Raw genomic sequence first — 15,710 nt, forward strand, 5'->3', positions numbered from 1 at the left:
TATAGGCTGAAATTTAATTTCCTTTCCTTTAGTCCAGTCACATTAATCTGTATAAATGGGTTATGTCCCTTTTCTACAAATAGATGGAGGAAGACAGCCAAGTTCTCCAATGATGTCACTGGACATAAGCTATTGCTCTGCTGGAACCTTCCAGTGTGTTATAGCCTAAGGGAAGGATAGTGAGTGGGACCCATGCCCCTAAAATCAAGAGCCCTGCAGGTTCTGAGCTTGAATACCACCCAGCGAGCACCCTTAAAGTGCTGGCTGGAGGCAGAGGGCTGCAGAGCTATAGCTCTGCTGTTGACTGTCCCCAGTAGATGGACCAGGGCAGGAGCGAGGCTGTTAGGCTGTGCACTGGGAAACTAGGCCTAATGCCAACAACAGCCTAAATAAGATACCATCTATGGAGGCAAAGAAATACAGTAAAGTTCCAGCAGAGCACTAGTCTATTATCAGGTTTCACTGGAAAAACTCTACCTACATCTGCTCATAAAAGAGGGACACAACCCATTTGTACAGATTTATGTGGCTAAGATGCTAAGGAAATATTGTTTTAATATGTCTTGTGTCTCCTTCTGTTATTTCTGACAGTGTTACATCACACTCAACCTTGAACATATATTTTATAGATAGGTGGGATATGAGTTTTATAAAATAAACAAAATAATCTTTAAAGGACTCAGATGTTTAAAGAAAATGAACTCCACTATGTTCCAATATTCCAACCATCTATAAGTTACTCACTATGTGTAATCAATTTAATTTACCAATTACTTGGTGTGAGGGGCATATAACATTTGCTCATTAAAACAAACAGATTGAGAAACAACTTCCAAAGACCCAACTTTTTTTTTTTTTTTGAGAAGACTGTTTGGGCCTGGAAATTTGCATTTGCAATTACCCTAAAGCAGGTCTGACACAGTTAAAGACAGCAGCACACATGCTTCCAAGAGTTCATTGCAGCTTGATGTTATTCAAGTTAAGTATCTCAATGAGTAATGCTTTTAAATAGTAAAATTAAAAGCACATTGGGCAAACTGCAATTCAATCATCTCGTATAAAAAAAAAAAAATCATCTGTTCTGTGTGTTCTCTTAAAGGGCTAGAAACCCCATACACAGTAATTCACTTCCTATGGCCACCCAGGAATGCTTAGAATTGCCAAGTAAACTCTCTACTTAAAAAGGAACACTCTACGAAGTGGCGCTACCTCTATGGGCAATAAAACTCTGGTGTATTCAGCATGTTATGAAAGTGGCTATGCATGTGAGATGAATGACAGGAGCCTATGGGAGACTTTTACAGGTTGTGAGACCTATTCCTACATTTTTCTGAAGTTGTTAGTCATGGGCTTGTGCAAACTAGTTTCAGTTCTGATGCTGAGATGCTAATGTGTGGCATGTGAGTGTGTAGATTTCCTGCTGTGAAGAGTTTCTCAAGGACACTAAACAGTGCTGGAAAAGGCAATGAACAGTGCTTGAAAGGAAAATGCAAGTCGGCAAAAACACTCCATCTGGGAACCTAAGAACTGATAATGTGATGCTGTATCCGTGTGAAGAATGGAAACTTCAAGAAGAAGAAAGTTCTAGACCAGGGGTGTCCAACCTTTTGGCTTCGCTGGGCCGCATAGGCCGAAAAAAATGTTTCTGGGGCTGCACGAACACGCAAACGCTGCAGCAAGACAGAGGAAGAAGCCTGCAAGACGGTAAACACCCGGGGGCAGCAGAGGAAAACACTGCATCGCCCTTGACCGGGGCCGCACAAAATACTTCACTGGGCCACGTGTGGTCCTCGGGCCGCAGGTTGGACACCCCTGTTCTAGACGCTATGCCTGTCCAGGGCCCCCCAGGGAAGAATGGAGGCGTGGACTAGGAGAGGGAGTTAGATAGGCATTTGGATTATCCAGTAGGGTGGTACATTAATAGCCAGGGGAAGGTCTTACTGGAAAGAGATAATTTTTGTATAAAAACCCCCGTGCTCTGGCAGTCTCTTTAGAGAAACTACGCTATGCTTACAGAAAGATGCCGGCATTGTTGATATGAGGTCTTTTCTCTCCATTGTATATATCCAAACTGATTTATTTCTGATTTGACAAAAGCTGCTATAATACTAATTACTAGAATACTAAAAAAGTTATCTGTTTTGGAATATACAATGTAATATTTTTGTTTTTTACTGTTATATTTGGGTATTTTCTCTCCATCACATCGGACACTCCCAATGAAGAAAAGTTAGCAGCCTTTTACTTCACATGCATCCAAGGATAGCAAAATTTCACAAGCCAAACCTATAGAACAGCAGCTTTGTCAAATTGTCTCACAAACATACATTTAGGGCTCCTTTTACTAAGGTGCGCTAGCGTTTTTAGCGTGCGCGGCAACCCCACGCTACGTGCCAAGAACTAACGCTAGCTCAATGCTGGTGTTGGTGTCTAGTGCGCGTGGCAATGCAGCGTGTGCTAAAAACGCTAGCGCACCTTAGTAAAAGGAGCCATTAAAGAATGAGATCAAATGCTGACAAGATCTGAGGCAGATCTGCAGAAATTCACTGACAAGATATGCTCAAAATTTGCTGAAGTTTTTTCAGAGATCGGTGAATTGCTTGTATTAATTCCAGATTTTTCTGGGAATCTATTAAGAAACAAAATAGGATCATGTTCTTTCCATGTATCTAGGATGAAGCCACAACTTTTGTCAACTCCAGCTAAATCAGGGGTCTCAAAGTCCCTCCTTGAGGGCCGCAATCCAGTCAGGTTTTCAGGATTTCCCCAATGAATATGCATGAGATCGATGTGCATGCACTGCTTTCAATACATATTCATTAGGGAAATCCTGAAAACTCAACTGGATTGCGGCCCTCAAGGAGGGACTTTGAGATCCCTGAGCTAAATCATTTGAATTAGATTTGAACTAGTTCACACATCCCTAGTGTAACTTGCTAGTTACCCTTAAAGCTTAAAAAAAAAAGCCTTAAGTTACTCATGAATCAAAGATTCAACAAGATTCAAGCAGTGGCCCATGCTGAATTTTATTTTTTTTCTCTTAATAATGACTGCAATCAAAGAAGAAAAGATCCTAGCAACCAGACAAGTCAAAGAAACATTGGCAACTATTTTTACCTGCAAGAAGGGTGGCACAATTTTCAAACAACACATTTAGCCTGATTGTTTAAGTTTAATTATGTAAATCTCAGGTGGACTCTAGGGAAAAAATTTTAAGGGGGGGGATCTAAAGTTTGCTTTGCATCTACCGTAATACCCTTGCATCAGCCTGCCCAGCCAAATGAAAGAAACTCAAGCAATTCCCTAGAAATCATACCTCACAAGAGAGGATCTTGCTGTGGCTAGAACAGCCACTTCGATCCAGTACCCAGAAACTGGTCACTGGCATCATCTGTATCCTGAAAGGGAATGGGGAGAACTGCAACTGCTACTGGCAAATAATGGCTGATCTACAAGCAACAGTAGCCTCTAGTTCCAAGGTAACATTTTCAGAAGGCTGCATAAGTCTAAATCTTTCTTTGATTTGCTTGGACAATAAACCTCTTTATTTTTCCATGCTGGTTGTCCTTTGAGACTCAGTGCTGGCAATCTCATCACATGTGAAATGGAAACAGACCGTGCTGATGTTTTTCATTCTTTGTGGGCCATAGAAGATGTATTTTAGGTGGTCTCTTTCAAACAATGAGCTAGAAGCTGCCATGCCAACAAACCAACCTAAGCCAAACCCTTTAACATTTCTAACTTTTCTAATTTAACCAAAATCATCATCTTAGTGGTCTTCCAGCACTCCCAGAGCTTGGGAGGCTTTCTACTGCCTTTGTTTTCATATGCAACAAAAAAATGCTTAATTAAAATGGCAAACGACAAATGTTAAGAAGGAACATATTCTATCATATTTTCCAGGATCTCTATCTCTCTATAATCAAGAACTGGGCCAACAAGCATCCTTTAAATGAAATTTACATGAATTCTAGCAAAAACTAGTATGTTCCAAAACAAATATGAGAAGTCCAAATACATCTCTGGGGTGTGCACAGCTGGTTGGAGCAGGCGGGCTGAGGAATTCTATTCTCTTAGAGTAATATAAAATTAATATATACATTCTTAAAGCAGGGGGTTCCCTGAGCCCAGTCCTCAAGGGTCACAAACCTGTCTTGCTTTCAGATTTCCACAATGAATATATATGATGTCTATCTGCATTCAATGCCTCCTTTTGTATGCAAACAGATCTCATGTATCTTAATTGTGAAAAATTAAAAAAAAAAAAAAGACTGTGCCACTTGAGGACCAAGGAGAAGATTCTCAAAGCTTCACGATAAAAACCGACAGGCCACTGATTTTTAATCAAAAACAGTGTCATACAAATGAAATAACAAAAGATATTCCACATATTACACTATTATCTATACAGGTAACATAAATATCATTCAATAATTTCATTTTCCTGCTAATAATAATATCATAATATATCCTAACATACAATACAAATAAAGAATAAATTACCTAAATATCACTATCAATATTTATTCCCCTCCCTCCAACCCCCCAAAGGAATAAACCAAAGGAAAGAAGAGATATGATGAAAATACATCATTATGTTTTTTACAAATTTAGTCAATGGGCTCCAAATTTTATTAAATACCTCACTAAAACCCCTACATTCTTGTATCGATTTTAAAAAGGTGAGTCATTTACAGAGTGGAGCATAGGCTTGCTAAATTTACTTGAGATGAGTCGCTGGGGGTATATGTGCAGAATACATCCCCATATTTTAAAAAAAAACCTCAACCCAAAACAAAGATCAGCTGGAGAGATGCCCACTCTCTCCTGCCGCGCTTGCACAACCTCCACACATCCACCTCTGGCAGCGGAAGAGATGCCCACTCTCTCCCGCTGTGCTTGGACAACCTTCGGACACTCACCCCTGGTAACAGGAGAGATGCCTGCTGCACTCGCACAATCCCCCAACTTTACCCCCTGAAGCGGGAGTGATGCAACTAAGGTCAATCAGAGCCTCCCAGGATGCACCGGGAAGGTGAAGACCCACCATTTTGTAAGAGGTGGGCCTACCAGCCGGAGGGTAGGTATCCCTCCAGCCAGACTTCCTAAATACGGTAGGGAAGGACGGGGAGGTCATCGGGGGTATGGGGAGAGCTGTTGGGGGGATTGTGCAAACGTGGCAGGAGAGAGTGGGCATCTCTCCTGCTGCGGGGGGTAAAGTCGGGAAATTGTGTGAGTGTGGTGGGAGAGAGTGGGCATCTCTCCTGCTGTCAGGGATGGGTGTCCGAGGTTATGCGAGTTCTGCAGGAGAGAGTAGGCATCACTCCTGCCGATCTTTGATTTGGGGTTTATATTTTTTATTTTAATTTGCATAGAGGGGGTCTGTGCTGTCAAACCTTACTTTCCTGTCAGTGCCTGAACAATTAGCACTCAGGCACTGATCAGAAAGTAAGGCTACAACAGCTCAGACCTGTCAGTAAATTTTGACCACAAATATGGCACAACGAGGTTAGGGAATCACTCGGCAATGTTAGAAAATTGCTTGGAATGCTCATTTTAATATTAATGACCTCACTGTACTACATTTGCATGGTAGTATCGGAGACTGCTAGAAAACTCAGAAGAGACCACGCTAAGCCATTTTGATAATCCACTGTTAAAATGCTAGCTGAAACCGGTTTAGCAACCACATTAAAGGCAGCCTTAAGTTTTGAGAATCTGGCCCCAAGTTTGGAACCCCTGTCAAAGTAATATAAATTAAATAATATGCATGATAAAACATGTACCCTTCCGCCAAACTAGAATCTACAGTAATATCATAATCAAAACGTTTCTGCTGTTGGTGTACTGAAATGTATAGAAGTCTCTCTTTACAAAGACACACTAAGTTTAAGTAATCAGTAAACCTCTGTTTTCTTATGTTACTAATTACACATTCTATCTGTCCCCTTCACATACCCATATATACCACAAAGCATTTCTGGACTTTCCCATCTCCTACCTTCTGATGCTTTAATGTAATATCCATGTTCCTTGTCCAGACATACACCCAGCAGTTGCATGGTTCTATCCAGCAAGCCATGGATAACTTCAAACCCCGGATTCTTGTTATAATAAATTGCGCAAAGGTGCCTCTGGTTTCTTGCACCCACATCTGCAAAAGAAAAAAAAAATTTCAGATGTTTTCTGGCAACTTCACAGTTTTGTAATACAGTTTAAAGAGCCAAAGCTAACACATAAGAATCCTGAATGTGTAAAGAAGAGGGACATAAAGAACAGGAAAAGAGAAAAGGAGCAGTAAGAGGAAGAAGAGTCTCTGAGGAAAAAGAAGAGATCTTGGGCAGGGTGGGCAGAGATATAGGTAATAAAAATAGGATGGGGCATAGAGGGAGGGGATGGAAGATATTTGCGCACTGAGAAAGGAGAGGAAAAAGGAATGAAATGAAGGGAAGACAAAAAGAATCCTGAATGGGGGAAGGGTTCCCAGACCTGAGTCACATACCCCAGTCACTCTCTCTATACCTTGTGATCTCATCTCCTAACATCCCTTCATTATGCTCCGACTCTCCCCTTGCAGCACCTCCAATCCTCTCCCTCAGTCTTGTTTCCACCTTATCCTCTCACTCGCTTCCCTCCCACAGCCCACCAACTCTCTAATTCCCTTAAATCTCATTCCCTTCACCATATTCCTTCACTCATTCTTCCCTTTCTTCTTCACACAATTCCTTCACTCATTCCTTCCTTTCTCCTCCATACAAACCATAGCTCCTCCAATTCTCTTACTCTCTTGTCCCTCAAACCTCTCAACCTTACCCCACCCTCCTGCTCCTATCTGTTAGAAGAGCACAGCAGCAATGCAGCACCTTTAGTCATGACGTTCTCCTCTGCTGCTCAAGGATAGTGTCTTCTTTTATGCGGTGTTCTATGTCATTTTAAGTGTAATGCCAACCCCAAGCAATAGAGGAAAACATGGGCAAAGGCACACTGCACTGCCACTGTCATCCTCCTAAGAATTTAGTTTAGGCATGGCATAGGATGGGGAGGAAGAAGTCAGGCTTCGTTCTGTCCCCAGGGATGGCCTGACACCCTGCCCTTGGTCTCCAATACACAAAGCAGTAGCAGATAAGTGAGAAATGATGGTCCTGCTTCTGTTCTGGCCTTTTTCTCTATTGCTATGACCAGAGTCACAAAAGAAAACACGGGCTGCACAAAGATTCACAAAGATTACCTCTATAGGAGTCTTTGGTCCTGTAGAAATATTATCTGTACCTCCTACATCCGTTCTAGAAACTTGTGCCTATTATTTCTATACTGGGTGTTGCTTGAGTAGGGAGACAGTAGCAGGTGGGACAAGCTTAATTTCAGGTCTGGATCAGATGTATTGATTTCTTTTATCCACAGGATACAGGATACAGCTAGATGATAAAATTTCAAAGAGATTTCTCTAGGTAGATAAGTGTTTATCTGCAGGAAAAAAAAATTCAAAAAAGGGTATTTTTTTTCTCTATGAAGAACCAGCACCAGAGGTAGGATTAGGGTGGGCTCAGTAAAATGTATTCAGGGATTTCATTTTGAAATCCTCATCCACACTTTAGGCTATGTACTTTGCACATACAAAGTATGTCAGCTAAAGAATCCCTCTTGCACTGGCCTGCTGTGAGATTTTCAAAAAGAAACACCATGGGAAATTTACACTTCTAAAATTTTGTGGCCTGCAGATTTTCAAAGTGCCCTCACAAATTATTACAATGATATACCAACCAACTCTGAAAGAGCTTTACAGCTCGTTGAATCTCTTAAATACTTGGAAGTGACCCTTGATGTTGAATCTTTCACCTCCCACATCACTTCGGTTGTCAAGGCCTACTTTTTAAATCGTTCAGCTACCTTGATGACTGCCATCTCTATGCATGCTTAACATTGCGTCTCATTTATTGCAATGTCATTTATGCAGCGCTTCCAGCTTACCTCCTGTAAAAGCTACAGAGTGTCTGGCATGTTTGGGTCATGTTATTCCTCTCCTAGCTCATCATCTCTGGCTTCTTATTAGAGAATGACACAGTGGCTGTTACCCGCAGTAAGCAGTGGGTAACCCACCGAAACGGTGGGGGGAAAAACAGTGTTCACAGCAGCTATGGGGACAAGGCCATTCACCGCCCCTTGGAGCGGTGAATGGCCTTGTCTCCGCAGTTAAGGGAGGGAACGTGTGCGGTCACAGATCGCGCTCCCTCCTTATTAACGATCGCCGCCGCCCTGTCCAAGCATCTCCCTCCCTCCTTACTGATTGCCACCACTGCCGCAGCCCCATCCAAGCATCTCCCTCCCTCCTTACTGATCGCTGCCGCTGCTGCTGCCAGATCGCCACCACCACCGACCCATCCAAGCATCTCCCTTTCTCCCTCCCTGTCCCTTACCTTCATGGCGGGCGATTTCTAAATTTCTTTCCTATAAGCAGCCGGAGCGTTAAAGTCGCATGTAGCTGCCTTAAAGGTCATCTCTGATGCAACCGGAAGTTGCATCAGAGATGACCTTTCCTGCAGGCACAAGCAACTTCAACGCTCCGGCTGCTCGTAGGAAGGAAATTTAGAAATTGCCCGCCACAAAGGTAAGGGGCAGGGATGGAGAAAGGGAGGAAAGGTGGGGTGGAGAGGAACACATGTTGAAGGGAACTGGGGAAGGAGGGGGGGGGGGAATAGAAGCTGAAGGGAACTGGGGAAGAGAGAGTGGGGAGAAGACGCTGAAGGGAACTGGGGAAGGGAGAGAAGGAAGGAAGGTGGGGTGAAAAGGAACAGACGCTGAAGGGAACTGGGGAAGGAAGAGAGGGAAAGAAGGCGGGGTGGGGTGGAGAGGAACAGACGTTGAAGGGAAATGGGGAAGAGAGAGTGGGGAGAAGACGCTGAAGGGAACTGGGGAAGGGAGAAAGGGAAGTTAGGTGGGGTGGAGAGGAACAGACGCTGAAGGGAAATGGGGAAGAGAGAGTGGGGAGAAGACGATGAAAGGCAATGGGGAAAAGAGAGATTCCAGACTATGGGGGAAGCAGAGGGAAGAAGATGGGTGCCAGACCAATTGGGGGTGGGGGTGGGGGTGGGGTGGAGGACGAGATGGAAGGGAAAGGCACAGTAACAGAGCATATGGAAGAGACAGAGAAGACAGATAGTGGATGGAAGGAAATGAATGAGGAGAAGATGAGGAAAGCAGAAACCAGACAACAAAGACAGAAAAAAAATTTCTATTTATTTTCTTTTTTTTTGCTTTAGGATAAAGCAGTACATTAGTTGTGTTGATAAACATTTATAAACAAAGCCCTGCCAGCTGAACATCTCTTTCTCTAGTTCAGCAGCCAGAACTTTGATTTATAAAATGACAATGGTTTAGAATATTGTTTCTTTTTATACTTTAACTAATGTTTAAGCCTGTTACATTAACGGGTGCTAGAGTAGATCACATCCTATGTCCTTAGTGCCCCCAGTGTCTCCTTCCTATGTCCTTAGTGTCCCCAGTTCCGCCTTCTTTTGTCCTTAGTGTCCCATCCTATGTCCTTAGTGCCCTCAGTGCCTCCTTCCTATGTCCTTAGTGCCCTCAGTGCCTCCTATGTCCTTAGTGCCTCCTTCCTTTGTCCTTAGTGCCCCTTCCTATGTCCTTAGAGCCCTCAATGCCTCCTATGTCCTTAGTGCCCTCAGTGCCCTTTCCTATGTCCTTAGTGCCCCCAGTGCCTCCTTCCTATGTCCCCCTCACTGCCTTCCAGTCTTTGTCCCACCCCCACCCTCCAAAGCCAGACTACCTCCCTCCCATCCCCCTGTGCAGTATAACCCTTGAGCAGCAGGTTTCCATCTCCCCCTCGCCACTACCACCGCCATGCAACCGACCCCACTGACCCTCCCACTGCGAGACGACCGACAAACCTTCCGGCTCCAGCAGCGTCCGCAGCACTCTAAACACGCTGCTTCGCGGCCTTCTACTGCCCTGATTTCCTCTGCCACGTCTCTGTCTCTGAGGAAATCAGGGCAATAGAAGGCTGCGAAGCAGCGTATTTAGAGTGCTGCGGACGCTGCTGGAGCCGGGAGGTTTGTGTTCGTCTCGCAGTGGGAGGGTCGGGTGCACCAGGGGGGGGCGATGATGACGAACTGCCTTACACGAAAACAGAACCCTAAGCGCGCATGCGCACTCCTAACTGCCAGGGACCTACTGATCATGGAACACGCAAGTAGGAGTGCGCATGTGCGCTTAGGGTTTTATTATTATAGATAAAATAAGTTCAGTATAAAACTATTTGAGGCTTGTGTGGATGGGATCAGATGTTTTGCGAGGACGGGACGGGGATTGAGCTCACAGGGACGGGGATGAGCTCGCAGAGACGGGGACAAAGTTTTTCCATGTGTCATTCTCTATTTCCTATCTCATTTAGGGTCCAGCATAAGATTGATACGATCACATAAGGCTATTCACACTGGGACACTGATGTATTTTGCTTCTTTGATCACACTTTATCTCCCTCCTAGAACGCTACACTCAACCTATCAACTTACAAAACCATCTGTTTACCAGGTCAATCTTAAATCTACTTATTACTCAAGCCTTTTTTTTGTATTGCTCCACTCTCTAGAATTCTATGCCCTTCATACCAAGCCATCTTATCGGAGGTTCAGAACCCTTTTAAAAGTCCTCTTAATCTCCCAGCCTCTAAAAGAAACGAGGGCAGTAGCAGCTTGGGATCTCAGGATAAATGTGCTTCTTCCTCTGTTCTTTTTTTTACCAAATACTGTAGTCCCTTCTTTGTTTTCTGATGTATAGTAGTTTGCTTATTTGGACATAAAGGAGGTAAAACAAGTACCGAATAAATGCAAACAAAGTTCTATACACATCACAGCTAGCACAGATAAATCAGGTGTCCTGGCTATAGAGACTGACATATTATAAAAAGGAAACATTTACTATAAAGAGCAATTTATATTTTAGATTCTTACAAAATCATCTTGCAGCATGCATCAACTGCTATTTGTATTACACTGAGACAAGGGAAAATATATTATCCATCCATTTCTGAGGCTCCTCTTTCCATGAATACTTTAACACAGAAAAAATACAGTATACCAAGGCAGGCTTACAAACTGTATACCACAGACGTAACCCAAAGAAACACCTCCAAGTTCTTTGGAATTCTATTAACAAACCTCTGATCATACAATTCTCCTCCAAAAAATGTCTGCCAATTATATATATCTCAATTACACAATTACTGCACAGACTTCAAAGAACCATCTGAAGATGCTATTCCAAAAACTCCTACAGCTGGGAAGACATCAATAAGCAAAAGATGGGATAGGGCGCCCTCTAGCATCTTTCTTTATAGATGCTACAAAGTACCTGCCTAAATGTCTATTTTCCTTAAGTGCCACTCCAGAGGCACACCATTTTAATTTGTTCTAGATTTGATTAACATGCATAACATAGTAGACAAAAAAATAGAAACATGATGGCAGATAAAGGCCAAATGGCCCATCTAGTCTGCCCATCTACAGTAACCATTATATCTTTCTCTCTTTCAAAATCCTGAAGGGCACAGAGAAGACAGACAGGGACAGATTCTTCAGACTGTGGGGAACCACAAGTACAAGGGGGCACTCGGAGAAATTGAAAGGGGACAGGTTTAGAACAAACGCTAGGAAGTTCTTTTTTACCCAGAGGGTAGTGGACACATGGAACGCGCTTCCGGAGGTTGTGATAGGCCAGAGCATGCTACAGGGGTTCAAGGAAGGTTTAGATAGATTCCTAAAAGATAAGGGGATTGAGGGATACAGATAGAAGTAGAGGTAGGTTATAGGAATAGTCAGGGACCACTTCACAGGTCACAGGCCTGATGGGCCGCCGCGGGAGCGGACCGCTGGGCATGATGGACCTCTGGTCTGACCCAGTGGAGGCAACTTCTTATGTTCTTATATCCCACATGCCTGTCCCAGACCCTCTTGAATTCAGACACAGTCTCTGTTTCCACCACCTCTTCCGGGAGACTGTTGATAATGGCAGATCAAGACCTGTACGGTCCAACCACAAACTCACATTATACTATATATGCATACTTGATCTTGATTTTCCTTGCCATTTTCAGGACGCACATTGTAGAAGTCTGCTCGGCTCTAGCCTTGTTCTTAAACTACTGAACCAGTCATTGAAGCCCCACTCTAGCCCTTCCAAATCTCTCCAACCACAATCAGGGCATAGGCCATAGAAGTCTGCCTGACATTGGTCTTGTTCTTCAACTACTGAAGCTTAATCTGTCCAGCCATGATTAGAACACAAACCACAGAAGTCTGCCCAGCACCGGTTTTGCTATCTAAGCTTGTTTGATTCCTATGTCTTCCATACAGGATTCCTTTGTGCTTATCCCACACATTTTTTTATTCCATTTCTCATTTCCATTTCCATCACCTTCCAAAAATGAACATTCCAGACATCTACCACCCTCTCTGTGAAAAAAATACATCCCGAAGTCTACATAGAGTGCTCTGCTTGTATAGAATGGAAGAGTAGCCTAGTGGTTGAAGTAGCAGGTTGTAAAACAGACAGACCAGGTTCAAATCCTACCAACACTTCTTGTGGCCTTTGGTAAGCCACTTAACCCTTCCATTGTTTCAGGCACAAACTTATATTGAGATCCCTCTGGGAACAGGGAAATATCTTCTGTACAATGTTCCTTGAACTGCCACTGTAGACTTATGAAAAAATAATAACTGAATTATACCATTTAAGTAACTGATTTCGGTGTGACCTAAATGTAGCTGGAATGTGTGATCAATCACGCCCCAATCATACCTAAGCAGGTCTCCTTTTATGTATGAAGTAAAAAACTACTCAAACTATGCTGCAGAAAACATATACATATGTTTTGTTACCACCCTGCTGTCTTATATTAATGATTTCAATATGAAGTTTGTCTCATGGACATTTGTAATAGGACTGCCAACAGATGTGAAGGCCTCTAGAGGAGAGAAGGGTCTAACAACTTGTCCATGCACAATGGTGTTTTACTATATTAGAGCTCTCGCTTCACCTCAAACCATGAAAAGAACAGAACAAGTTCACCATTCGAGCCAGGGGTGAGGAAAACATTCACTGATCAATATTCAGCCAGTGATATCAGTGTGTTTTAAATGCTGACTATTGCTGGCTAAATTGGACTGCTGTTGGCCACTCATACTTATATAAGTCCCTGCTGATATACAGCTAAATATATGGAAGGCTGACCTCTAAAATAGCACTGTGAAACCATCACTAGAGCTTGCAGTAGCCATTTTTAGCACATGGATTTGCTAGGGGCAGAAGAGAGTGGGGATTGCTCCTACCCAGGATACCACCCCCACTGGACTATCAGGATGTAAGTTGGTCCCAGGGGAGGGTGCATTTGACAACTTTGGAAGTCATGAGTGCCAACTGATAGTCTGTGTTAGCACTTGCATAGTTAAGCAACCAAAATTAGGATTGGAATTTATGAAGTCCAGTTTGATCACTTAACTATGCAGGCACCAGCACTGAATATTGCAAGAGACTACACAGCTGCCAGCTCCTCCCAGACTCTGGCCCACTTTGTAAATGGCCAATTAGAACATTTAGGACCTGGTCTAGAATGTACTTTCCAAGTCCCCTTATTTAAGAACATAAGAATTTCCATTGCTGGTCCATCGTGCTCAGCAGTCCGCTCACGCGGCAGCCCTCTGGTCAAAGACCAGCACCCTAACTGAGACTAGCCCTATCTGCGTACGTTCTTGTTCAGCATGAACTTGTCTAACTTTGTCTTGAATCCCTGGAGGGTGTGTTCCCCTACGACAGTTTCTGGAAGAGCGTTCCAGTTTTCCACCACTCTCTGGGTGAAGAAGAACTTCCTTACATGCGTACGGAATCTATCCCCTTTCAACTTTAGAGAGTGCCCTCTCGTTCTCCCCACCTTGGACAGGGTGAACATCTGTCCTTATCTACTAAGTCTATCCCCTTCAGTACCTTGAATGTTTCGATCATGTCCCCTCTCAATTTCCTCTGCTCGAGGGAGAAGAGACCTAGAGACCCTCAATCCCTCTTATTTTATGGCGTTCTTTGCTCTCTGATTTGAATTTATTTTTAAACTAGATGTTTCAAAATTTTTATTCTCTTTTGCCATTACTTCCCCTTTTTTAAACCATTTTTTCCCTAATATTTATGTTTATAGAGAGATATCATCAACCTTCCTGCAACTTCTAGGTAGCCAGGGAACAGCCCCAAGCCACAACAGAAATGGCTCTTAGAATTAACCCCACCCGCAGCTTTCTTTAGACCCAGGCACCAATAATAACCTCTCCTCCTGAACTCAGGCCAGCACCAGGTACTAATTTCTAGAGAATGAAGAATCAATCTAGTAGTCTGACCAATAGGCTGACACCAGGTAACCAGGCCTCCTCCACTGATGCCATTTGTGACCTTCAAGTCACACTTCACCCTCCATTGTCTCGGGTATGAGCTTAAAACCTCGTTTACAAACCTGTTGAATTTCAGACAGTTATTTTGTCCCCAGACTGGCATTCTCAACCCCTTTTATATTAATTCTTTCCAATTACTATTGGGTTGGAAAGAAAAAAACCACATCTTTCATAAAACCTGATTACATATGCCTACTTAGTATAACTTCTCCCACACATAACTAACCTCATTCAGAACAACATGTGACCCTCCATACAAAGCCTTATTTAAACTTTGGAAGTTGCACAATCATATATTGTTTGAGAACTATAGAAATGGAATGAAGACTAGCTTTTCAATACGTTCATACTGTATATACTGTAGTTATCGGGATTTCTAGACTACCAAGCTTCTTGGGTATGACAGGTCATTGGATCACACAACACAAAAAATATTTCTGATTATTTTGGATGACCAAAAGTCCTAGAACCATTCACAACATAAAAGGAAGGAAGGCAGGAACTAAAATGTTCCCAACAAGTCTGGAAGTCCTCTGCTTAAATGACTTAACATTAGCTATCTTTAATCTGGATTTAGCATGCGCCATTTTCCACCATTTCTAATACTTTAAACACAAACTCTATTTCCTTTAATAACTTCTAGCAACTTCTTTTTCTATTAAATGCATTTGCTACAAAAAGATGTACACAAGAGAACATAGTACAAGAGTAAATTAGATTGAAAAAAAAATTATGCAGTGCACAAGCATTAGATCAGAAAAATGCAGAGAAACACACACAATGGCTGAAAAAGCAGTTACTTACCTGTAACAGGAGTTATCCGAGGAGAGTTTGTCTTATTTGTCTAATAACCTTTGTAAATGAGAGGCTTTCTGGAGGTGATTTCCTACGAGGAGGGAGGGGGGGAAGAGATGGATCTGAAGAAATTCCATACGATTCCTCAGCTGAAAGCTCTTTACATTGAAAGGATGAATTTTGAGATGCGTCATATTCCTTGATATCCTGTGTTGGAGATGGGGAGTATCGAGATGTCCGACAAGGTGAGCCTTAAGTCTTGACATCAAGAAGGAGAAGTGTGTTGACTATGATATGGAGTAGAGCATCGATCTTCTACTATGACATCGATCCAATATAGAATAGGCTTGACGCCTAGATGATGATGTTCTTGACTTTGAGCGATGTTGAGGAGTTCAAGAACTGGCTCGCTCAGAGCACTGTTTGGACTGGGCTGGTACCAATTGTGTCATTGCAGGGGGGGCTTGAAGC

General features: G+C 42.9%; 1 protein-coding gene across 1 annotated transcript in view; it reads right to left on the reverse strand.

Annotated features, from left to right (window-relative positions):
* FARSB (phenylalanyl-tRNA synthetase subunit beta) overlaps positions 1-15,710 on the reverse strand; it is a 125,693-nt gene that overhangs the window by 31,048 nt on the left and 78,935 nt on the right. Inside the window, exon 16 of the mRNA XM_033959660.1 lies at positions 6,002-6,154. Within this exon, the coding sequence (XP_033815551.1) occupies positions 6,002-6,154 (153 nt within the window). The remainder of the gene's footprint in view (positions 1-6,001; positions 6,155-15,710) is intronic.

Source organism: Geotrypetes seraphini, chromosome 9, assembly GCF_902459505.1.
Source record: "Geotrypetes seraphini chromosome 9, aGeoSer1.1, whole genome shotgun sequence".
Taxonomy (NCBI): domain Eukaryota; kingdom Metazoa; phylum Chordata; class Amphibia; order Gymnophiona; family Dermophiidae; genus Geotrypetes; species Geotrypetes seraphini.